The 27228-nt window shown below is 42.7% G+C and overlaps 1 protein-coding gene across 2 annotated transcripts in view; it reads left to right on the top strand.

Annotated features, from left to right (window-relative positions):
- The window catches only part of LOC117210980 (sodium/hydrogen exchanger 9B2), a 93654-nt gene that overhangs the window by 61758 nt on the left and 4668 nt on the right, over window positions 1-27228 (top strand). For both annotated transcript variants that reach the window (XM_033454484.1, XM_033454483.1), the window contains exons 4-5: window positions 1325-1525; window positions 17405-17569. In XM_033454484.1, the coding sequence (XP_033310375.1) occupies window positions 1325-1525; window positions 17405-17569 (366 nt within the window). The remainder of the gene's footprint in view (window positions 1-1324; window positions 1526-17404; window positions 17570-27228) is intronic.

The raw sequence follows: 27228 nt of genomic DNA, 5'->3' as shown, positions 1-27228 counted from the left end.
GCGAACGCGATGAACGTTTATATACACACCGTCGAACAAGAGAAAAAGCAACGCGACGAAAGATTCTTCAAATCTAACCTCCTATCAAACCTTCGAAACGATCGCGCAAAAGAAGAACGTACAACGAAACAAATCTTTGCAGAAATCGCTGACGAATCGAAATCCCTTTGTCGACGGAGCAACTCAACGTGATTTAAGAAGTCGCCAGAACGATCGTCAAACTTAAATCCCATACGAGATATGGCTTTTCGAAGGAATCGCGAGAGCGTGATCTCGTTAGATTCTTCTTCCTCCTCTTAATTCTCTTTCGTTTCATTTTCCCCGATTCCTCCAACTCCGTTTCCCTTCTATCTATCAAACGGCGGATTATTTTCATTGACCTCGAACGTTCCGGCTTAAAGTTCCTTAATGGTTTTCCAAGTTACCGCGATGGAATGTGATTGCAGCCGATAACGAGGTTTCCGCGAGTCGCGGATGTTGTAGCCGTCGTTGGAAAATAAGGAAAGTTATGGGGGTAGGAGATGAAAAATACGGAAACCGTCGATTTCTGTCGGGATGCTGTTCATCGTGCCATCGAACTCGGTAAGAAAATTGCTCCTCCGGGATAGCTAATAATCCTTCTCTTCGTTATTTCGCTATCTCCTGGCGTGGATATAATTTAAATTTTACTTCTGTAATTTTAATATTTACGATTCGATATCTTTTACCCTGATATCGATAACACGACGCGCGACGCTCGTCGCTGATTGGTGCGACCGCGTCTACTCGAACGGGCGTAAGAGAGCCGAAGAACAAACGATAGGCGGCTGTTACTCTTGAACGATACATCGAGGAACATGAACGTCTAGGAATAATTCTAAAGGAACATTCGCTTGAAACGACGCATCCAGGAACTCCGCGTACAGTCTTTTATATTTATTAGACGAGAGTCGCTTAAATTCTCTCTCTCTCTCTCTCTCTGACTCTCGCTCGTATATTCGTTCCAGCATATCACAGAGCAAAGATACCGATTATAGCGGTAACAAGATTTAGTCGCACTCTGTTTCGCTATTTTTCTTGATTTCTTACGAAACAACGATTCGCTGTTTTGCATTCGAGAGTTATTGTTATTTTCAAAGCTGCGCTCATTATATATATATATATTTCTTTTTCTTTTACAACGTAAATCGTTAATTTGTATTAATCGTTGTTTCTGCGTCTCACCGAATCGCTAAAATCGTTTACACATTTAAATTTAATCGTTGCTTGATTTATTTCTCGATCAACAGTCCATAATCACTGCATCGAGGTACTTATTCGATCTGCGTTATTGGTTTCCCTTCAGGGCATTCCAACTTTGATCATCGCTGTGTCTGGAATCGATGACGCAGCATCAGTGGCGATCCACGGGATAATAAAGAGCATCATGTTCTCCCACGATGCGCTCTGGTATCAGATCCTCCAGGGTCCTATTGCCATTCTCGGAGGTCTTGGATTTGGAGTCCTATGGGGTTGGCTGGCTAAATATGTTCCGGAAAAGGGAGATGTAAGTACGCTAAATTTTACTCGCTTTCGTTACGTCGATCGTAATACTACTCGGTCGATGATCAGTGGGATCGTCTTTAACGTTTACCGTATCTTTCAGATCGCTATTCGCGCTGTATATCGACTCTTCTCTAAATATACGTTCGCGACAAATATACCGTAACTTCGACGCAGATACTGGTACATTGCCGGTTTTATACGACACGTACAACGTATGCATAAAAGTTTGATGATTGCGCGTAAGAGGGGCTCCGCGCCTTCGATTTTCATGAAATTTAAACACGTCGTAAACCCATCGTTCCGAACCATTTCTTTTTCTACTCGTACAACCGCCGCACGTTCGGCCACACTCTAGTTTTCTAGAGTTTCGCAGGAAATTCGAGCACGTCGCACAACAGCGCGCGACCGCTTGTCTCTGCCGTATCTGCAAACGTATCACGGTGAACGATCTGTTATAACGGGTAATACACGAATCGAAACAAACAAACGCGACACAGCTAGACACGGGTAAATTAAAAGGATCGGCACACAAGGCCATGGTACCGAAGGCCTGACAAACAGACATCGTCCCCGCTGTATACGCAGACGATATATAGACGATATATCGAACGAAAGATCTGATCGTACGATCCCGACACCGACACTGGCCCCTATCCAAACGCCCGATTTCGATTTCGCTGGATCGCTAGATCGCGACGCAGACTGTACAACGATTTCGTTAGCGCGTCCTCGCATCGCTTTTCCATTCGTTCGACAAATTCTACGAATCGTGGATTATTCGCGTGGATGATTCACGATGCCGTAACGCTTGACCCGATCCCCGTGCAATAAAAGACGATGCTTTGGCACGCGACCCTCGATTCCGCTGTTTAACGGCGACGCCGTGCTCGAAACGAGCCTCGCGAACCATCTCGATAGGATACGGCTGGCGATAGACCGTTGCGAACTGGTTGCACGGGAACGGGATCAACGAGCCGAGCCCCGCTTTTCTCTCCAAACGAAAGCCGATCTAGAGACACGGCCGGCTTGAGGAAAATTCGGCCGATTCTTTATTTCCCGCGTGGACTCTTTGATCTCGCGTGGTTTTCACAGTACCGAAAGCGGACGACGATGCGACGAATCTATACGAAGCTTACTCGTAACACGTACCATCTGTCCATCTTTTAGATTAGAAACTTATCGATGGCTGAGATCATCGCGTAACGACAGTTTTGGCTGTGCCGTTAACGCGTTAAGGTTGAAAAACGATATTCCTACATCGGCGTGATATTTCGCGCCACGTCGTCTTTCCAATATCATCGTTTCGCGATAATAATTGCTCTCTTTTTTATTCTTCTTTTCTTCTCTACTCTTCAAATTCTTTTTTACTTACCGTCGGAATATCTTCGATATACGCGATTAATACCCTTTTAACAGGGGGAAAAATGCGCTGTAACGATCTTGGAAAGGAACGAGCAATATCGTGGTAGGCGAAATATTAACGGTCGATGATCGACATTTTAAGAAACGATAACTTTTATTTCGAGCAAGTATCTTTAAGCCAACTTGCTCGCCGTATACGCTTTACTTTTCACGATGTTGGCAAAAGTAGAAACACTTTGTAAGACTATCTATCTCCACCCCAAAGTTCTTTGATTTAACAGCTAGTCCAGAGCGTTAGAAATATTAAAGTTGGCTCAAAATTTTCGATAGACGCGTGAATTTCTTTCCAACTTTAATTCCACGTAAGCGAACGTCAGTATCTGCGACTATCGCGCAGTAATTTCTCAAGCCCGTTTCATTTCACTAACGATAAGCTACGAAAGATACAATTTTCATTCGTATTCTTCGATATCGAAAACAATGATTTCTACGCCTTCTCTCTTCTAATAATAATTTAATAATAATTTATTATTTATTCTACGGTTCGATTTAGACGAGCGTACGAAACGACGTTACGACAAAGCAAACTGTGGAACGTCGATTGCTTCTACTCGCGATCGGGCGATTCTTAAGCGTTCGACGATTCAAACGATTCAAACGATTCCGGCTGGCCGACGATGGAAGAAACGATAGGACCGATCGGTACGAAGACGACTCGCGCAACTCGACGTGCTTGTTCGACGATTCCAAGGATTCTTCGGGCCTCGCTACGTTCCACCGAGTTTCGACGCTTAAAGCGTGACTGTTGGTGCGAAGAATATGCGTGCCGATCGATTTCCACCGAACGCAACGACGTTCGATCGGCACGCTCGTTAGGTGTGCTATCGTATCGTCGATTCGATGCGACGATTCGCGTGAAATTCTCGTTCGCGCGGTACGACATCGGGAGATCGTCGACCTTGCAACGAAGCATTCTCGCGTTTACGCTCGTTAATGCCAGTTCTGGCTCGGTGGTGCCGTTTTTCATCGGATACGTGGCACGTTCGCGGTTGTTGACGATTCCCTGCAGACCGGCCGCGCTTATATCGCTTATATCGCGAGATACCGGGCTGAGCCAGCGAGAAGGAGCCGACAGAATTTATTATTCGCCTCGCGTTCCGACGTAATATACGCTGGTTGTTCACGCGGACGCACGATCCGACGCGATGCGCACGTTATCCGTCTTGGCCCGCCACGGCGCGGCTAAATTATCAATTCCGTGGCGGAAGTAGGCACCGTGCGCTTATTACCTTTCCCCTACCGATAATTATTACCGTTTGCCGTTTGGCTAGTAATATCTTCCGCTCTGTTGGTCGTTGCTGTTCAGCGAGATTGTTAGATCTTTGAGGTGAAAGATCGAAGCAGATCATTCGGAAATAACGGGTATCGTCTACGAGCCTGAGATATCAGCCATGTAATTTTGAGGAATTTCATTTAACTTTGATTCCGAAACCTAGACGATTCTGTGCCGTTTCTTCCACTGATTTCGACCGCTTTAGTCGTTCGTTCCATCGTTTTCTATCATAAACACGCCTTTGATGATCTTTTATTTGCTCGCGAAGCAAATCTTTAGCTTGGATTAGTTTAACCCTGTCAGTAAACAGCCAACAACCGAAAATCGGCTGCGCGATTTTCATCGCGTATAAATGTCACGAAACGTGATGCGGTATCGCATCTAGGCTGCGTCTACCAACAGCGATATCGCGTACAAGGTGTTCGAAAATTATCGAACCAAGCGACTCGTTTCTCCTAGGAGTTGAACAAACGGAAACGGTAACAAACTTTTCCGCAGCCACAAGCCAAAACGAGAAAGAAAGGAAAGAAGGAACCGGTGGAAAGAGAAGTAGACAAGGAACAGATCGATTTCCTACGAGTCGTTGAAATTTGCTTCCGGCTTCGGCAAAGTGGCTCGTTCGCCGCGAATTTGAGAGAACCGAGGTGGAGATGATTTAAAAACGCGAGAGGAGAAACGTAAAAGCGGGCCGTTGGGTCGATCGACGAACAGGCGGCGTTTCACCGATGTTGCCCCTTCTTGCCCCTTCTTCTTGCCCCTTCTTCTTGCCCTTTTCGCAACCTTGGCAACGTTTCGCCAAGAAATACTCGTCCCGCGCCATCTCTATACGGCAAAAGAAGCAAAAGAAACTGCGGAAAGATTTTTCTCCTTTCTTCTTCCTATTTCCAACTTTCGCCAATAAGAACCGAGTCCTTTCGACGTATGATAACCGGAGAGCCGAATCGTCTCGAGAGCTTGATTCGTATTGAAGTTTTTGCGCGGATGGGAGGCTCGTTAACGGTGGAAAGAGCGCGGTTCTCAGGCTCTTTTTTATTACGTTTGGATACTTTGTCGAGGGAGGTGGACAGAGCTGGATTCTCGACCAGTTGCTTCCGACTTACGACTCGGTTTCTCGCGAACAACGCTGTCGTTTTCGATCGTACGACGTAGAAATTTGGTCAAATTTGACGATACCGAGAACAACTTGGCCTCGTGAACGCGGCTGGCTTTGGAATTCAGGATGTTTCGCTTGGAAATTCGCCTACTACGTTCGAATTATCATAGTATTGGATCTCGATTGAGTTTCAGTATCTTTACTAAAGGAAAGAAGAAGGGACAATTTCACGGAATCTTCCATCTTCCTTTCGTCGCTTCTGTATTTGAGAAACGTAACGCTGTTTGTCCTGTGTTCGCAAGTAAAACAAATAAAATTTACACATATAGATACAGGTATAAGTATAGAGCCGAGAGCTATAAGACGAGATATTTTCGATAGTATTTCGGTGCTTAGGTGGAAGAATGTTTCGAGTAAAGGGTGAACGAGAACAAGAAGAATTCGTAACGGTGTAAAAGCATGTTTGACACAACATTGAGATGAAAGAATCACGCGTACGTAACCTAAATTCTTAAATATTCTTTCGTCGTCGTTCCTAACGAAAAAGAAGAAAGAACGTTGAATAAAAATTGGAGCGGAAAATCTACTCGATCGTACAAACCAATTCGAATATTAACGTTTAAAAAGAAATTAGTTTTAATGTACTAAAACGGAAAGGTAAAGGTTAATTCTTTAAAGTAATCGAGGTAAAGCAACGAATGGCCAAAAGGTGCCCAGTAACTCGCTCCGAGAACCCTTACCTTAGCCAAATAGCAGCGAATGGCAATTAACGTATCGTAAAGCCAAGTAGATACGAGACACGGACAAGCGTACTCGAAGATTTATAGGTCAGTTTCTCAGGATTAGGAACCTGTGTAACCTGCTGTACCATCCTCCGTATAACCTACCTGGCATACCACGTACAACCATTTTACGATCGTACATCAAATCTGCTTATTCGTCTCAGCCTCCGCGAGACGATACGGCTTAAATCTGAAAAATCGGCTTATCGCTTTATCTCTTACGTATTTATTATTATAATTAAGTCTATAATTAAACTATCAAGTACGCAAGACCAAGTAATTTGTCACTCGGATCGTCTTTATCCAAGGACCGCTAATTTTCTTACGTATCGTTTCGTTTCTGTCAGCTAACACGGCTAACGGATCACGTTTTGTTCTTCTCTTGCCTCTGCAACGGTACGAGTTCGCAGACTATATTATTATATTATATTATTATTCGGAGCATGGAATATTGGTTAAAATTCACAGACTGCTGGATCCTTTGAAACGGATAATAATTGGATGATAATTGCTCGTTTCTATTTTTACGAGTCGAAACAATTTCGCATATTTGTACTTGTGATAACGTTTTAAACGCATATTCGCGCTCTACTCCGTTTATTTTATCGACTAGAGACAAAGATAGAGAAACATCTTCCTTTCGGCTATCAGAAAAAGAAACGGCATACAGCGTAAACGCAATGACAGAAAGAAACGTCTTACAGTATCCGGGAATTATACAATTTTTACAACTACGCATGACTATTTTATAATTACAGTAGCGATTCGTAGCGAACGAATTTGTCGATAATAATTAATTACGCTCGTTAATCGCGAATAGACACGCTTTAATTCGAGACTGCTGTCAGACATATTTGAAATTGCCACTAATTAAACACTGCCAATTACTATGTGGTAAATTCGTGACATTTGACTTGGTGACGTTGTTGGAAACAGCTGACAGAGTCAGCTTGAAAATAATTAGAGCCCGTTCTAACGAAAATTCACGACGAACGTTCGATGAACGTCGATACTCTACGATATTTAATCCAACCAAACGGAAAGAAAAAGCGTTTCGATAAATAATCGTTCAGACACGACGCTAACCACCAAGTTGCTGGGGAATCGATGAAATGAAAAAAGCGGTTATACGTATACGTACGTACGTGGAAAAAAGTTGATGGGAATGACCACCTTGACAACGTATTTCAAGGCCATCGAGGAGATAGTCGAACGTTAGACATATTAGAAATTACAAATAAATCGACTTTCTCTCCAACTACTTGGTATTCCAAATTACGATCAAACAATTCGTTGGACGGTGATGTTGAAAAATAGGAAACTGCCGATCCCCTTGTCCGGTAGGATAAAAGTTCCGTAGCAAAAACCGTTTTAACGAAATCAAAGTGCAACGAGATAAAATTGGCTCGATCGTACAGAACGTAAATTTATAATGACAAAATAGTGGACGCGTGTATCGTAATTCTCACGAGGGTCGAAACACGCGATACGAGAATTCGCGACAAACGATAAATACAGACGAAGATTCGAATAGATCGAGTGCTGCTATAAATTTCATCTCGGCAAGGCAGGGCAAATAGTCCGGTAAGAAATGCGATTTCCAACGGTGTTTTGAGGCAAAGCCAAGAGAAAGCAGTGGAAAATGCGAGAAACGGACCAATAGGTGGATCGGCAGAATCGCACACGATCGTCTCTGGTGTCTCTGTTCGAGTACGTTTCTGCACAGGGAATAGTGGACATCGTTATCGTTATCGACATCGATAGAATCGCCTATGGACACGATTCGAGCTACCGATATATCAGATACGAGTACGGTACTCGTACAGACTTCCCCTTCCAGCCATTTAGCTTAAATTAACAAATACAAATTTTCTTCTAACGTATCTAATTTTATAAGATACATGTCAAACAGCTACACTTGCAAAAACAAACAGCTACTGCATAAAATTGGCTAAAATTAAATCCTAGAATAGCGTACGAATGCATTCGCCATAAAATTACGAAATTACGAAAATAACTGAAATTCTTTTAATCCCGCAAACCCGAACAATCGTAAGAAAACTCTAGTCGACTGGGTATGCTCGTTGCAGCGTGAAATGGATCGTACGTCCAAGGGGTTGGAAAAGGACGAGCTCGCGGTCTCGCCGCGTGGCAAGAATCTCAAGCGACGAGTGTACATCTTTCGGTGGCGCGTACGAAGGTGTCGAGGGGCAGGATCTCGCGAAAACGACATTGACGCGGATCGCCGGTCTATCGCGCAACAGCGGAACAGCGTAACAGTGGACAAGTACGGGCAAACGTTGCACGATCTTGAAGGAATGGAACGCGCGACGCTCGTAAGAACTCGAGCAACGATTCTCCGAGCATACAATTCTCCGATACTCGAAAACGACTCTGTTTGCTACCGAGTTGAATTTTATTCATCGTCGTAGCGGTAAATAACGATTCGATAGGTTGTTTACAGGTTTGGCTTTCGTCTATATACATGCGCGTGTACAGATAATACGTATGTAGCGCAGATAGAAAGAAGAAAGAAAGGAAGGAAGGAAGGAAAGAAAGAAAGAAAGAAAGAAAGAAAGCGTGCCTGGATCCGGTAAAGACGTAAGTTAAAAAGCGAAAGGTGTATTAGCGGGATCAGTGATTTCTCCGACAACAAGTCGACGGTATAGTCGTTTCGTTTAATCTAGTCCCGATGAACAATGGCTCGATGTTTCGTTGGGAATGCGTTGATTTGCGTAACGGTAGCGCGTCAACTTCCGCGTCGTTGGATATCGTTGGATATCGTTGGATATCGTTGGATATCGTTGGATATCGTTGGATATCGTTGGATATCGGGTTAGGTTGGGGCAGATTTTGTTGCTCTTGTAATCGAAACTTCTCCGACGACGAAGCCTAGAACTGCTTATATAACTTCCGGTTTCAGGGGTTAGACGTAGCTGACGTTTATCGATAGCGGGGAAATAACGAATCGGTACTTTGGCCTGCCATCTCCTACACGTATGTAGGAAAAAGTTGTCGAGATTGCTAATTTCTGCGGCGTACTTAGACATCGTCGAAATCGGGAACGCGTAGCTTTAACGAAAATCGACACGGTGACGAGGATATTTATCAGGCAAAATATCGCGACTGTATTTTAAAGTAACATCCGCCGTTGAATTTGGCGTCGATAACGCGATTGGTGTCAAAGTTTATGAAAACCCGCGTCACCGCCATCTGTCACCGACGAGATTTGATACGAGGCTACGGGATTGGAATCTGTCGTAGCGAATTCCAGCTCCGACGACACCTTGAGAAGAAATTAAAAGACCGATACGACGGCGAGACGAATGAAATTATTTCGATTAACCCTCGCGGATAGAAACTGGTTGTTCGTTGCTTTCAGCCGGCAAGTAGGGCAAATTTTTTCGTTTGACAAATTCAAAATTCATTATATTACGACCTTGAAATATGTTTTTTCCCATACACGTAACCGCCCCGTTCGGCCTTCGTTTCCGAGATATTCGCAAAAGCTCCAATTAAATTTATGTTACGGCTACACTTGGTTCTGGCATATAGACGACCGCATTTTTATATAGTCCACTTATACTTATATATAGTCCAAACTTATACCGATACCGATCGTCTTTCATATATAAATGAAAAATAGATAAATCAACGGATCGTAGGTTGGTTGGGTTAGACGTTGGATCGATATCCGGCCGTCTCACGGATGTTATACGGCTATTATTAACGCACCACTTAAAGAGCTGCCGTTTATTGCTATTGTTACCAACTAACGTTAATTGCCACGCACCGATGTACCAATGTATCGACATGATCGATACGATCGATATATGATCGAATAAAAACAGAAATTGTTCGTCGAAACGTTGCTCATCGAAATTTCAGTTCCCTTGGCAAAAGATCGTGCCTCGCGAGGACACCGATCGATCGCTTGCTCTTCGCGAAGAAAACAATGTTTCCACAATGTCCGATTCGCGATGCTCTCGCTTAGCTTTCATCCGGCCTTAACCACGAGCGAAGCTGAATCCGCTGGTAGAAAGCACGTAGAAAAGTACGTGGAAAAGAAGCTCGTAGAAAAAGCACGCTGTTTCTGGCTATTTCTTTCGTGATCGTATCGCGCAATCATGTCGATCGTATCTGGTGTTTGCACGTGAGTCACGTTGCTTTACGTCTATTTAACCGGCTGGATCCCTCTTCCAACAGGACCGATTGTCTCCAGCAGGCTGAACGAACGCGTCCCAACTACCGTTAGACCCCGACCGGCTTTCTCCCCTATCTTCGCAGATTTCTCGCACACTTTTTTCCTTCTTAGAACACGACTCGTTCAACGACGGGAACAACGAATGCGAATATCACTGTTCGCAGACCTACCAGTCCAACTCTCTCTATCGAGCATAAAATAATACAAAATAGCTCCTATTATCCGCAAATACCTATTTTCCAACTGTTTTTATCGTTATATAATAATCGAGAAACCGAGTTACGTTTGATCGCATGTTCGAAGAAACTTTGTCAGTCGCGCGAACTGATCGAAAAATTTGCCACGAGTTTAAGAAGATATCTACCCTCTGGAACTTTTAATCGCCATCCCAACTAAAATTACGAACCGACTAAAAGTAAACGATCGAAGACCCAATTTTAAGTAGGACTTGGCAAAAGTTCGTTTCTCGATGTTGACGAAGGATCCGCTAGCTGTCGCTAGACAAAGGTGGCTGGATAAATCCTTTCTTTTGCTCGAATAATTGGAAAACAGGTTCGTTTATCTATGTTTCGTTCTCTTCTCTTCTCTTCTCTTCTCTTTCTCTCTTCTCTTCTATTCTCTTTCTCTCTCTCTCTTCTATTCTCTTCTCTTCTATTCTCTTCTCTGTTCCTTCCATTGATTTTCATTGTATAAGGTTCTTACAATCGTGAGATAGTTTTAATTTCTTTCCTTGCCATATCTTTATAATAGACAAGCTATCTACCAAACCTATATATTTTCCAAGGTTTACAATTATCCTTTCCTATCGACGTAACAACCATTTTAAATAGTGTGTAGCGTTGCAATGATATAAATATATATATCTACGATAAAGTAACGATACGATTAACAAAAATGGAAAGAAAAAAAGCAATAATTAAGAAAAATATTGTACGTCTTCTTGTTGTGTCGATCGAAAACTGCTCACACATATACACGTGACACGGCGAGTTCTCGTATTACACGATCGATTTTTACAAACAGTCGTCCTTCGAATATTAAACATCACTTCGTTAAGGATGCGTACCACCGTTACGTACGATATAATTAATCGTTCCAGATTTACGTGTTCCTGTCCTGCTAGCTAGACGAATCAATCTGTTTGTACGACGAGGACAACTTACCTATCGTACAGTTGCGTACATATTATGCCATCTGGAATGTCCATGAACGCACAGTGTCGCCATTAGAGCGGAAGCAATTTCTGCTCCATTTTTCAAATCTCAATTTGAATCGCATCGTTGCTACTCGCAAGAATGGGATGCGGTTTACGTAGGCGGACAGTTACGCGATTCATACTTAATACGCGCGCAGAATATAGTTTAGATCCCTAAGAGGCTACTCGCCGTAAAGTCCTCGGTCACGCCTAAACCTAAGCAAACTTTGATACTTGATTGAATTTGTACGTATTCCGAGCTTTGGCCTAACGTTCACCGGGATAAGTAATTATATTTGCCCCGGCAACCAATGCGCCGTGATTTACGTTTCAGTGGTGAATAAAACGTCTCCCCTTTTCGTTTATTATCCAACTAACTATAACCAACTAAACAATTTTATCGTCTGCTCGTATCCAACGTTTATTTCTACTTCTGGTCATTTTCAGATTATACCAGTTAACGGCTAATTACGAATAGTAACCAATCGGCTAGAGATAGAGAAGAGCGTTGGTTTAGTGGGTTCTAAAGTTCACGAGACAATTACATCCTACATTCCACGAATTAGGATCCATCGGCAAAATTAATCGCTGCTACGTCCAAATTTGACGTGCCGTTTAGTCTTAAATATCTATTTGATCTAAATATCGAATCTCAATTGTTTTCTAGAGTCGGTGTTACATTGACTCTGTGTGCCCCAAGTAGCATTTCATATCGAAACGCGCCAAGGCGGCGCAAAAATCTTCAAACACCGACTTGGAGAACAACAGTATCTCGTTAATGTTCCAGAGGAGATACTGGGCCTTCCAAACGAATCGTATCGCGTTCAGATCGGAGGAAGACCGTTCGATCCGTCTATGACACTCGTTCCATGATATTTACTACTTGCTACTGGAACCGTTTCGATCGGCTGGAAGAAGAATTATTAAGGCTTGCGCACGAAACGATCAACGTACCAAACATCGAATTTTACGCAGACGTTGAACAAAAATACAACAACCCAGTCGTCCGTCGAATAAATGGTTGTTCGATTAGTACCGACTAACCAACTGCATGGTATAAATAGGACAGAAGAAGAAAAAGAAGAAAACAGCGGAGTGCGCAAGAGGCGCGAAACCATACCGTAACCGTATTGACCATTGCGTAGTTAAGGATTAAAAGCTACCTTTAAATCCCATTCTTCCCCCGGAAAGAAAGATAATCAAGGCGAGCGAAATCTCCCTCGATACGCGAACGTTGGTCGCCTGACGAATCATTTCTGCGACGAGAAGTCGGGTTAGACGCGACAGGTGCAAACAAACGCGTGCAACGAACCTTTCCCCGTCCACGAATACGATCATCGTACGCAACAAGGTATCCGGCCGAGGATCGGGCTCCGGAACGATATTCGATTTGCACGCGTGACGCGTACGCGCCGCTGTCCGCGAGATATCGATTGCGAGAGGTTCGAAATTGAATGGAAGCCGGAGGGTTAGCTAGCGACGCTGCCAACGGCGTTTTATCGATTCGCGCGAATTAAACGTTTGTGTACGGATTCGGTCGGAAAGCCGGCCAGCGCTTGCTTGCCGCATCGCCACCTGCATTGCCTCCCGTGCTCTTCCGCCACCCGTGCGATCAACCTCTTTCTTCCTGCGATTCGCTTTGAATCGCGTACTTGACCAATTCTAGACTGGAAAAAATGGGTCTCCGATGGCAAATCGTGAAAGGGACTGACGGTAGACGATGGGAAACGTTGCAAGAGAAAAGCAGAACTTCGTAAGGACGCGTTCTCGATAGTCGCCAAGTGACGATCGAATAATAATCGATTCAAAGAGTTGGATTTACATGTATATGTTCGAAATTGCTTTGGATAGCTTTGTTGTCTCGAGATCCCGAGGTAAGCGCTCTTGCGTGCAACAAGGACTGTGGTCCCTCGCAATCCGTTTGTCAAAGGCCACCGCTACCTTTCCCGCTGCGTGTTTCCTCTTCTTTTTCTTTTCTTTTTCTTTTTCTTTTCTCCTTCTTTCTTTCTTTTCCTTGTTTCGCGTATCGTCTAAACTGTTTAGTTTACGACTGCTTGGTCGTATCGACGGGTTGTCGGCTATACGAGGCACTGACAGTAACTCGAAGAATTGCCGCAAGTTCTGTCCGTTCGTTTCTCGGCTGCCTATATACTATGGAAAATGGACTTTCGTGGTAGAAGAAGATCAAACGTTTATCGCGCGCAAACGGAAAACGTAACGCTTGAAAATTCCCAAGAACAACGGTACTTTCCGGGTGTCACCTGCCAACGGATAAGATATATCCTGGCAGATACCTGCAACGGCTAAGATTCGTTGCTTAGATTTCAGAGAAACGTTTTAAAACAATGACGGTACTATCTCCGTTCGAAAGAATCGGAAAAGTACGAACGAAGACTGTATATGATATACTCCATCCGTAACACGACGTACATACGTATTTTACAATGAGCAACCTTGTTATGTACAAAGACGGTTATTCGATTATTCGATTATTCGATTATTCGAACAGCAGAGGCGTGCGAGAACTTGAAATTGGTAGTATTTCGAGGCTGGAGAATATCGCAAGATTCGACAATTTCGAGAATCCGACGTCCCTGTCGCGTTTCCCGATATTTCGCACCGCTGTTGGCGTTGGCGAAAAATATTTTCGCCTTCTCGTCCGAATCTCTGTCAAAACAGCCGTGTCGTGTTTTGGTTCGGACAATCAAGGTTTTACCATATCGATAAAAACTGTAATTCCACTCTGTCGACTAATTGTTCGATTTAGCGTTTAACCGTACTTAAACGTATTTTCAAAGACGTTCGTTACATTTGTTCGAGGATACATTCGCGTTTTAAAGGATTTCTCCATTCTTCTGTTTGTCCGGCGTTCCTATCTGTTCTCGGTTTCTCATCCCTACTTTCGCAGAGTTTCGAAAGCTCTTGATAGATTTGGCCGAGGAGAAATAAAGCGGCACGACGTTGGTTCGCTTTTCTATCGGTTCGGCGTCTCGGAACGCGTCAGTACGGAAACGAAATATCCTTCCGAAGAAACGATTCCTCTTTCCTTTACTTACATAGCACCGAAACCTTACCGAAACCTTACCGAAACCTTACCGAAACACGCAAGAATTAGAATATTTTGCCACGACAGCGTTGAGTATCGAACGAGTACGAAATCCTCGTCCCGTGTTTCTCTAGAAAAATAACCTTTTAACCTTTTAAAAATAACCTTATATCGCGTCCATATAAATATCGATCTTTAATCGCTCTCTCGGAGAACCGATAAATTCTTTCGGTACTCGCGAAACGAGGTTGGTTCGACAAAAATAAAAAACAGAGACAGAGAGAAGAATCGTATGCATAGAAAATAGCAGCGAGAAAAATCGTGACGATAGTTGGTAGATATTGGAATCGAATCCTTTTGACTACGTTTCTTGTCGGAGATCGATCGCGAATGGGCAAAACGGAAGGAAAAGGAACAAAAAGAGAGAGAGAAAAAAGAACGAAGACGATGTCGCATCGTATCGTGAAACTCATTCGCACGGTGGCAACGGTAGTGGGACTCTTGGTTCCATCGAATACCAGATACCGAGCTTCCCCGTGGATGCTGGGCGCTTCTAAAAATTTCAGATTGCTTTCGACCGTTTAAAAGTTCGCCTCGTTCCCTGTATATTCTTAAATTTCAGCGCTCCAAATGGGAAGCGAGTTTCGTGCAATTTCTGCGAATTTATTTCAGACCAAGAACGATTACGATTTTACGATTCAAGATTTTTAAGCTTAATAAAAATGGAAATATAATTGGAAATATAATTGGAAAAAGCCACTAGGATAAACTTTAACTTTAACTTTAAATTATAATACGAAATGATTACTAAATACTTATTAAGTGTCGAGCACTACGTCGTATTTGAAATATCGTAGAATACCGTTATTCACGTCGTACAGCGTATAATTGAAAATAATTGGAATCTAGCAATATTTTACAGCCATGTAAAAGGTCGATAAGACATCGGTACGTAGCATGAATCGTTCGGGTTTGTTAAATGACAAAATAAAAAACATTTGTATAAATAGATATTTTAAAACCGTATATATCTGTGTACATCCATATACATGTATGTATATCCGTATAGGGTGTCCAAAGCTTCAACGATCAAACTTCACCAGTAACGTTCCTTGGGTAGAAATAAAAAAAACGATGCTACACAGAGGCATAAATGCGCTTTATCGTCGCGCCACCAAAATCCCGTCCCCCGTTCCCAATACCGTCGTAGTTCGCCATCGTAGGCAGACACGGTTTATCACTCTTTGCTCCGATACTCTTTTCAAAATTGCGTATCATCGCGCATCTACTCTGTGTCTAATATTTCTCTCTATATCTCCATAAATAATCGATGTTTCAAAGGACAACGTACGAACAAATACCTGAGACTTTCTTCGCACTTACAACGGTCGCAAATGGATCAGAATATCAACTATCGAGAGTAACGATATTTCATTCTTTTCTGACGGTAGCTTTATAACGTCTAGCTTCCACGAGGTAAATTAAAAGTGACATAATGGAATTTCCAACAAACATTTCGCCTCGCCTTCTTTCGCGTGTACACCGCCCCTAACGCGCGACAAAAATAATATTCGTCGTTCGAAACTCGGACGAAAATTGAGCACGAGTAAACTTAATTTCGCTCTCTACGTGGAAAAAGAAACGACCTTGGTGAAGGTCTACAACGACGAGAACAGTAGGGAGACGAATCCGCGGCGTTATTGAATTAAATTCCAAACGAAAGTGGATCTTCGATCCTCTCGACGGTTCGTGAAAAAAAAAAAAAAACGAACGAAACGAATAGAGGTGGCGACGACGGGAGGCGGGGGGTTAGCGTCTTATTCCGTGCAGCTTCGCAAACTGTGGCTTACCCTTAACGACTCGCTCGTTAAAAACGGACGGATTTACCGTCGTCGACGAAATTGCCCGGAGATGAAGCGGCAGTGTAGCTCGAAAGAATCGAGCAGAGAAAAGAAGCGTGGGTAAGAAACAGAGTGGAGCACTTTCGAGCAGGTCAAGGTGAATAATCTAATTGTCGACGCGAACGGAATCGCGACTCGATCTGTTTGGTAGACGAGATTAATCGGGTTCTGGTTCCAGTAAAACTAATTTTATACATTCTGTACAAGTTAGTTACGTACAAGTAATTAACTTGAAAGTTCGTTTATTCGATGAAAATTTACATGATAAATTTCTTAAAAGTTTCCGAAACAAAGGCCGTTTCGTTCCGTACGTGCCTATGAATCTGTGAATAATCTTACTGCAGCAGAGTAATTCCCGAACAAAAGGAGTAACATAAATCAGGCAAAAATCTATCAGTCGAGTAAAACGTACTTACAACATAGAGTATACGGTATATACGGCTGGATTTATTCCAATACTTTCTGTACATTTTTTTAGCATCTATGCTATAAAAATTACTTTTTAGTCCGACAAAAAAAAAACTGTTCTACAGTTGCCTGCTTTCTTTCTCGTTTCCCTTTGTTCCTTACCAAACCTTGATCTCGCATTGTCCAAAATTTATCCTTTTTCTCCAAATACGGTAGCCGACGGCCGCTCAAACCTCTCCTCTTCTTCTCGGGAAGACTATCAAACACCTTTCGATAGTAGACACTGTCTAGATTTTGCCCAGACATTTTCTAGTACTCGTTGTAACGAAGGCTTCGTTCGTCATCGATCGGCGGATACTCGAACGTGCGATTGCGAGCATCGAATTGGCTATCGACCTATCAAACGCGTCGCATCTTCGACGATTTTTCTTTTTCTCCCAGTATCAAGTTGAAAAAACAGAAGCGAATATTCGCGATTTGACGCATCGGCAGTATGCACTATCTTCGAAGGCCTAATCGAAGGTCCTAATCGATCTACTGGTTCGGCATGTTTCAGCCTTTCATGGTGCCTATGAGAGTACTGATGTTATTAGGAGGTGGGTTACTGGCAGTATTCGGAAGCGAGGCGATCGAGCTAGGAGGTGCTGGACCTTTAGCGGTAGTCGCAGCGGCCTTCGTCAGTTGCTACTTTTGGCAGACACAAGGCTGGGAAGTTGACGACGTAAGTACATTTACATATTTACAAGGAAAATTCAGCAAGTGTCGCTTCTAATCGCGCCCTCCTCTTTAAATACGCACAATGTTCTAAAACGTGTCGATCAAAATTTCTTAGTACATTTTGCATATTTAGAGAAACGCAACGAAATTTTGTTCTATCTGTGTGAAATGTGTGTTCTATCTGCTTATTTTCTGCCCCTCTGTTTACTCGTGAATTTTAATTATTTTATCCACAACTTGGAAAAATTTGTGAAGATAATTACACATTTATTACGATTTAAAACATACTGTTGCTAGGTTTAAACGCAAGTATGGATTTATACGCTGTAGATGCTGGTGGAAGTGACGCGTAAAATTTATCCCAAATCTTTCTTTCGTGCGAATCTTTTTCGCGTCTCGATACAATACGTATACGATACGATACGATTCTATCACATTCCCAATTTATTTTTAGCGTAGAATACTCTCTTATCATAAAAACAGACTATTTTATTTAAAATATGGTTTCTTCCGTATAGCGAACTTTTTTACCGTACGTATTCCATATCCATATTCCAACTTTCAATTTTAGAAAATCAATGTTTCACACGTGACTGTTATATCGAAATCAGTATTCGATTCCAAGTCCTATTTTATAGCTTAATACGTTCACAAAATATGTTTATTGGTTTTATCAATTTTCCGACAAACCTACAAAAATACAAAAGTATGTTCTTGTATGCAAGTATATCGGATGAACTAGTTTCAGTTCCGAAATACATTGGTATACCCGAAATTATATTATATATAATTATAAATAAAACAATTTCAGTTTTCGCGTGCTATTTGCTTTCAATTTAATCGAATCGTAACGAAACTACAATAGTAAACTCGATTATCACCAATCGCTTCGTTAAATATTATAGATGTCCCTCTGCTCCTTTAAATGAAAATGAAGCATCGATAGACCGATATAGCCATCGTTAAATCAATTACCTTCGACGCAATAATTGCGATAATTAAAACTAAACTACCCACTTTTTCATTACTACTACGTTTCGTCGTTTTTTCTAAGGATATCTATCCTTTTTTTTCTTCTTCTTATTTTCTACTCGATCGAATTTTATCACGTTCGAGAAAATAGATTCTATAAAACAATCAAATAAATACGTTCCACGATTGGATCGTTCTAAATCGCCGAAAGTAAAAATGCTAACGTCGAGACTTTACCGCGAAAGGGGTTGATCAATTTAGAAATGTTAGAAATTAGGCAAGAAAAATTCTTTCGCGACGGCGGATCCCAATGCTCTTGCAAACTTGTCAAACTTTTCGTTTTATTAATTTCTTCCACACAGATTTATTTTAGCAGATACATAAAATATCTTGAAGAACGTGTTTCGATATCGTATCGTAAATCTTACAGAAAAATATTGGTTGCTATATTGTACGATATACCATATACGATACGTTTAAAAAGAGTCGAGACTTTCCAATCTACTCGATTATTTGTTCTTCTTTATCGACGGGAAAAATTCGTTAGGATGAAAGAACTTTGGTGAAAAATGTATCTTTAAATTCTGCTAAACTTCGATTATTGCTTTATCGTAACGTTATATTTTCTCCTGATGCGGCCTCGAAATAGAAGAAACGTTCTTTACCGATCCAATGCAAACTTATCCAAATCGAAAGCAACCATTCCACTCTTAGCAAAGGCCAAGCAACCGGCTAGACCTAAAAACAGACTTCGGAACGCTACGAAAAGAAACGAAAAACCGTCGTAGAATCGCAAAACGATTGGAAAGTCGAGAAGTCGGCGTTCACGAGGCGGTCGCGATAATCCCTGGCGTTCGTGAAATATTCAAGCCGACGGCGCGGCGTTCGTTTCGAACGTCGGAGTTGCTGGACACGTAGCCATCGGTATGTCGCGCTCACCAGCTGGCACGTATTCTTCGTGACGCGACTGTGGCCAGATATTGCCAGCGCATTATGACCGATGCTGTCCTCGTCGTTTATTTCCAACGATTAGCGCGACTAAAGATCGATCGTTTTTCGCTACGCCGATGCCAGCTGGATAAAAACTGTCCTTCGAATATCGTAATACACCATTTTTCACCGAAAATACGTCTTCGGGATCATAAACGTTCTCCTTGTAACAGTCATATTCCGGCGCCAATAGATTTTAAGACAATCATCCACGATAGGCTTCACCGTATCGATCTAAAGGTCGAGGCGTTGAATAACGTCATGGTCAATCTCTTATACGTTTAAGTTATTCTTTCAAAGTTACTTTTCGCCATGTTCGCCATTTTTGCCACTATCCATGTTCAATCGTCTTCGCGCAATGATAACACGTTATAATTTTAAATCGATCGCCATACATTTTTTCGTATCACGTGAAAAACAACCGACGATTGCTTCTAAACAATTTTCGGGACAATTTTCATTCCTGTCTTCGCAAATTTTTAAATGTAATTGCCAAGTGTTTACGCACGTTACAAATATTCTGCAATTATATATTACATTTACGTACATTTTGCCCAAATTTGCTCAAATCGATGATATCTTCGGGGAAGAGATCGTCGATCACATAAACAAGATATTATTATTTTATTTATCTGGGACAAAATGATTTCAGCACAATTGACAACCTGTAGAGTAGAAAGCTTTCGTTCGATCGTTAAATTGCGTGGAAATGGTTAAAGCATGGAAAGTGACTAACATGGGAACAATACCGTGTTAATAACTGCGGATGCAGCAAAAGCTTTTCGAGATCGCCGGTTGGGCTAAATACGTGTAATGGAAGGTCGATAATTAGTAGACAAAACGACGACATTCGTGTTTTACATTATTTCAAAATTATGATTCTCGATGCTCGCATCCATCCTTTGGACTGACACTTGCGTACAATTGATACATTTTTCGTAAGGTATACGACCAACCTATCGGGCTCTCGGTATTGCTGATTATTCGTCAATTGTATTCGTGAATTCGTGAATTATATTTTATTTCGTGCAAAACCGCCACAATTTCGGAATCCACGCATCGGTAAATGACTGTACATTTTGACGATTTCTTAATTCGTTACTAGCTATCTGAATGAGATATTTGGCATTAATAAAATAAAGAAAGTATTGACAAAGCCCAGGGAAATCGTTATACGTATGCGAGAAGACTCTGACTGAAAAAAGACTAAACGTATAGAACGCGAAAGAACTTTAAGTTTAAATGTTAACTTTTATTACAATTCGGATAGCCGAGAGAAAAACCTAGTCGACTAGAGTAAAAGTAACGAAAGGGAATACATCTGTACGGTAAGTAGGTAGGTGAGTACTTGACGATTGTTGTTGTTACGTATACTTGAGAAAAATGCGATCGAAAAGGCAAACGAGCTAAGAGTCTAAATAAATACGTTTGTTTAAAAATTCTAGAAATTTCAGCAGATTCCAACTTACCTTTGCTAGACGGGTTGGAAAGTTTGAAAGGGGCTGCTACTTGTCGGGCGACTCTTAAAAAGGCGAAGAAAACGAGAAAACGTGACAACGGTTTTACGCGTAGGAAAAGGAGCATCTATGATAATTGATTCGTGAAACAAGAAATTTACAGTATTACAATTCGCAACTGGTAAACGCGATGAAACGTAGTTTGCTGGAAACCAAAGTGTAGCGAAATATATCGCGTCTTTATGCTCTCGATTCAAAGCGGAAACTCTCAAACTATTTCTTAAATATGTATACCGTCCGCTGTATTGGGGATCGGCCATGGCGAATCTTGAAAATCCAAGTTGAAGTTGCTTGTTAGCGGACACCGCTGCTAACCGGTGCCATCTTTCATATCTATCGTCGTTGAGGCAAGATCATTCGGCAGAAAATTCAAACAACCGCAACCATCAATAAGAAAATATTTCCGATGCGTGTAGCAATCGACACAGTCGTACAACTGCGCGCCTTTATTCCCTCGACGGCACTGAAACAATTATTCTTAACGTCGGACAATAACGCGCTAACGATAATTCTACTTTTTACTTAGTTTTATCGTTACACGGATCGTTTTATTTTCAATAGCACCAACGGTTCAGCAGCAGGGTGGGACGGTGATAAAAGTACGCTGTCGCTTATCGCCACGTCCCATAACTCGAAGGAAAAATCCGTTTCCGTTGACCGGCGATTCCGTAACGGCGAACCTGTTAATATTTTTCACACTTTGCTCGTAAATCCTTCGACTCGAAGGCTCGGCACGTAGCCCGTGTCGCGGTCCCACGGTCAATATCGAAATACGATTTCGCTTTATGCACAGATTACGTCTCCGTTCTGTCAACGTTGATCCTCCGATCGCGAAATTCATCAGCCCGAAATGCGATTTCAACTTGACGAATATGCCACGATTTCTTGCCGCGGACTGTCACGTCGATGCCGAATCCATCGGTGTTCTCGCGTGGTTCCACATCTAGCGCCGCTTTCGCGTTTCCATCTACAACTGCGTCTATTCTCTCGTAAAATAAAGCAAATTTACCTCTTTTATATTTACCGCGATTCACCTCGTACATTCTCTCGTTTGTTTACAACGTTTTCGCGAAAATCGTCAGCCGTTAACTGCGACCGTCGCCTTTATCGCCAAACATCGCTTCTGTTTTATTCCAGTCACACGAATTTTACAATGGTACGAGTGGAAATTGAAATCCATCCAAGTTTCCAACTCGCGGATGCGCGATCCTCGTTCAATACTACTACTACTACTATAGTTATAGTTTCGTGATCCGTTTTACCATTACGCGTAACCGATTCCTCCCGTACTCCTCCCGTACTCCTCCCGTACTCCTCCCGTTCCATATCCAAATAATATGGAAATATGTCGATGCACATTCGCAAACGGCACGTGGAATTCGCACGTCGCACCACCAGTCTCGATATTTACCATCGCTGTTTACCTGCAATCTAGATTACCTAACGGTAACACAGCCGCATATTGATTTATTTAATTTAATTTCGCACAATCTCGGTATTATGAGCGACGTGATGCTTTTACGACGTTCCGGTAATCCCAGCGATATTCCATGGACATTTCGCGATCGTTAAAGACGCTCCAGTGATTCGTAGCGGCAACGAGATCGATAAGCGATGGAAATGTGATTTGTGAATCTTCTGTCTGAATTAGATAGACGAGCGGTGAAGTAACACAAACTGTACTTGACAGTTTTTTTCGACCCGATTTTCGAAAAAATTGTGCGAAGCTTCAGACGACATGTACAGAATCGAGTATCGGATGAAAATGATTCTCTCTCTCTCTCTCTCTTGGACAAAATATTAGGTGAAGTAAAAAGTTCTGAGCGCTTTTTCGCTTTATTTCGACGATGAAATTAACATAGTCAAGATTATTCGATTTAGATTAAATATGCGCCGTTTTGTTCGATTACTTTTGTCCATTTTGAAGGCAATTTCATAATTCCGCGGTTGAAGAAGTCCTCGTCCCTATTGGTAAAAAACTTGACCAGCTCATTTTCACAAGCCTCTCTTGAGGCCAGTTTTGTACCATCAAGAAAATTTTGCAAAAACTTAAAAAGGTGATAATCGCTTGGTGCCAGGTCTGGACTGTACGGCGGATGCGATAGAACCTCCCAGCCAAGCTCTCGGAGCTTCTGACGCGTCGTTAAAGATGTGTGCGGCCTGGCGTTGTCTTGATGGAACACAACACCTTTCCTATTGGCCAATTCTGGCCGCTTCTGGTCGATCGCCTGCTTCAGTCTGGTCAGTTGTTGACAATAGAGGTCCGAATTAAGTGTTTGCCCCGATGGGAGCAGCTCATAATGGATGATTCCCTTCCAATCCCACCAAACACACAATAAAACCTTCTTGGCCGTTAATCCACGCTTGGCGATCGTTTGGGCCGGCCCACCGCGATTGGACCACGATCTTTTTCGGCTGTTGTTCTCGTATGTGACCCATTTTTCATCGCCAGTCACCATCCGCTTCAAAAATGGGTCGATTTCGTTACGTCTCAACAAAGAATCGCAGGCATCAATTCGGTCCAAAAGGTTCTTTTGCGTCAATTCATGTGGCACCCATACGTCGAGCTTCTTCTTGAGACCAGCCTTATGCAAATGGTTCCAAACGGTTTTCTGGCTAATCTTCAGTTCCTGGGCAATGGAATAAGTGCTCACATGCCGGTCCGACTCGACGATTTCCATGATTTTATCCACATTTTCGACGATTGGCCTACCAGAGCGTGCCTCATCTTCGACGTCCATATTACCAGAACGGAATCGTTGGAACCACCGCTTTGCTGTTGCATTCGATACTGTACTGGGTCCATAAACAGCACAAATTTTTTTGGCCGCCTGCTCCGCCTTTTCACCTTGGTCGTAGTGGTACTGAAGAATGTATCGAATTTTCTCTTTTTTTATCTCCATTTTCGAACGCTGTAACACACAACTGGCTTCACCGAACACAAAACTGACAAAGAACCTTTTTGATGCGTAATATCACCTTGAAATCGGTGTATACTATGACTCGATGCGATGTGCACATCGTGAGATATGGCTCACTAAAGACATCTAGCGAAAAACGCTCAGAACTTTTTACTTAACCTAATAATTGAATTTTTAGTACTAATGAAATATTTTTGAAAACGCGAGATAAATTCATGGTCTTTCGTCGGCAAAACTTGTAACATGATTACGAATAAGCATCGAGCACTATCAGGGTGAAAATATGGTAATATAAAATATTCTATAATTATAGCGATTCGAAGCGATATGACAAGAATAACAGGTTGTAAGATGAATATTAATACATGCAGTTATCAACTAATTCGTAACCAATCTAAGATTCTCGTTTCGTTAAGTTACTTCTCACTTTGACTAAATCGACTAAAAAGGTTCCAACGTGCGGATCTCGTTCGACGTTCGACGAGCATTTTAATAATATTTCCTCGCGTTGATCGCGACTACAAACGCGTGGAAGAGTCCGGTTGAGAACCGCGAAACGCTTTCAGCTTGCGTCGATTCGCTCGCGACAGCTTAAATCTTAATGAAAGGACAAACGGTCCTGAACGGTTTCGAGTCCCTCGATGAAAAGCGACGAGAAAATCCGAGTTACGTTAAACGACGTTTGGAGAGGACGGAACGTCGTCTTCGCGGTGTCTATGCTAAAACGCAAGAGGGAAAACTGCATTTCGAAGTTTTCTCAACGTGAGAGGCTTTCGGCAGAAAGGCTGCCAGCGAAAATTTGATTCGTCTGCGACGGAACAAAGAACGACGCGCCCCTTTCGCTGCGAAAATCGCTAACGTTCTAATTCTTTGAAACTTTCCACTGCTTCTAGCGCTCGATCTAACGCCGATATTTAACCGAAATTTCGTTTAATGCTCCATTCTTGCAAGACGAATTCACTTTTATACAGAGAAACAGCTTTATAGAGATTTAATTTTTCGTATCGTTATCTCTTCGTTTATTCTCTCTACGGGCGTTAGTTGGGTCAGACATTAGATCGCAGGAAGATCAGTCTACAATCTTACACTCTTACAATCGTATACGTATACTCGATTTCCGTTACGATATACATATTTCCGTTCTCATATAAATTCGACTCGAATTACTTGAAAGCCTAACGCTCCGATTTCGCATCAGGTTCGTTCGTTTCTCTCAACCTCCTAACAGCTCCCCGGCTTCCCATCGGATTCGTACGTGCTATTTTCCAACTTCCTAGCAACTCCTCGATTTCGCATCGACGATCGTCTACGCCACTTCTATCTCTCTTAGTGTTTCTGCGAACATGTTCTACGGCTTGCTAATCTAGCGCCGAGTACGTCCGCGCGTATCTCTATCCTAGTGGCTCCCTAGCTTCGTCCCAGGTTCCTCCGTATATCCGCTAATACGCCGTAAACGTATTCCATAGAACGCGCTGTCCCAAGCTGCGGCTCGTAACGATTCAGCCGACGCTCGACTAACGTTCGACTAACGTTCGACGCGTTGCACTAAACCAAAAAATGCTCCGACTAGAAAAGTTATCCGAAACACGCGCTCGACGATCAAACAACGATTTGCCCATTTCTATCGCAAAGACTTAATAGGATTATCGAAGCGACGAGTTTCTCCAGTTGAATCGAATTTTTGCCCAACGACGCTAAAAAGAAGACAGGAAGCGCTGCCAACTCCTAGAAAATATTTCTCTTCCCTCGATCGGCGGTTCCTCTTTCCGTCCAACGAGCCAACGCGTCGATCTCTAAAAGAGATCGGAAACAAAGACGCGGATCGCTAACAAACGAATCACCTGTCCGCGTGGGAGAAATATCGCGACCAAACTTACGGAATGACCAACCGGAAGCTGGCGACAAGAAGGAACGTCAGGCGTCGTACAGTTGCCCGTGCACCGCGACCTCTAACCCTTTCCCCTTCCGTTAGCTTAAACTCAGCGGCAGCTGGCAGTTGGCAGTAACAAAGTTTGTTTCCGTTTAAGGTAAAAGGCAGAGAAACGCACGGGTTTGCGGCGTATCCGTCGTCGAGTAGATGAAATTGCGGATGGGTTTGCTGGTTTCCAAGGTAGTTTACAGGAGGAAGGTTTGTCTTTAGAGTTCGACGAAGCCCTTGGATTTAGTTATGTTCTCGGCTCTCGATTTGGCTCCATGTTCGGTGGATGGGTATTGGAACGGTACGGTACAAGTGTGTCAAGGTTGTACGCGAAAGCAATTTCTCGTTCGAGCAACGCGTATATAATACACGGAGAGACATTTTCTCGACAAAGCTTGCGATTTTGAAACGATAAATCGAGGCGGACTGTCTTTGAAGGGAAGATAAGAAAGATAAGAAAGATAAGAAAGATCGCGCAACTAATTTCTCACTACGTTCTAATGCGCGTGTGTATCGGTTTTACGAATACGGAAAGCTATCTGTCCCACGAAGCTCAAGTAAACGAACGACTTTGCGTGCACGAAGAAAAAAAGGGAGGAAACGGCAAAGCGACGCTGAATCGGCGATAAAAAGAATGCGACGGGTTATACAACGACGTTCGCCTTTTTCCACCGACGATCGATTATTCCATATATACCGATATATATACCGATATATATCGATATACCAAAAGCCTCTCGCCAAAGCGACGCTAGCTACTGGTAAGACGATGGCAACGCTCACCCGCTGATTAACTTATTCGATCGGACCGCGTTAATTAACGCATACCGGGCGTACAAGCGACGCGATTCAATTACACGAAATCAACTACGATCGCGTCGCGTCGCGTCGACTTCTATCGATGACGTACGACAAAATTGATCCTTGGCTGGGATCGCGTCGTGTCGAAAATTTCAATATCGCGCTGAAAATCACAAATATCGATACGTACTTGAACGGAAACTTTCCAACGGGGAAACAACCACCGCTACGCGTCGTACGGCTATTCTACCGAAGCTATTCGATGCAGAGAAGTTCTAATGGTTGGACTGGAGGTGAGACGATAAAGCCAACAGCGTGTTGGCTGCTGTATTAATGATGTTGATTTACAGCGAGAAAGAGCGAAGCCGTTAAGTCGACGTTATTAAGAGCCGCAATATCCAAGGCGAAATATTAATGATATTGACGATCTATCATGACAGAGAATGGAAGAATTACGACGCCAGCCAGACCGAGCTAATTGTATCGTGGCGATGCCACGTACCGAGAAGCCGTGATTCATGAGAGATTCGAAGCCTATTTTAGC

Source organism: Bombus bifarius, unplaced genomic scaffold (genome assembly GCF_011952205.1).
Source record: "Bombus bifarius isolate JDL3187 unplaced genomic scaffold, Bbif_JDL3187 scf7180000008213, whole genome shotgun sequence".
Classification (NCBI taxonomy): domain Eukaryota; kingdom Metazoa; phylum Arthropoda; class Insecta; order Hymenoptera; family Apidae; genus Bombus; species Bombus bifarius.
Note: the sequence above shows the minus strand (reverse complement) of the source record. Positions and strands in the feature narration are given on the sequence as shown.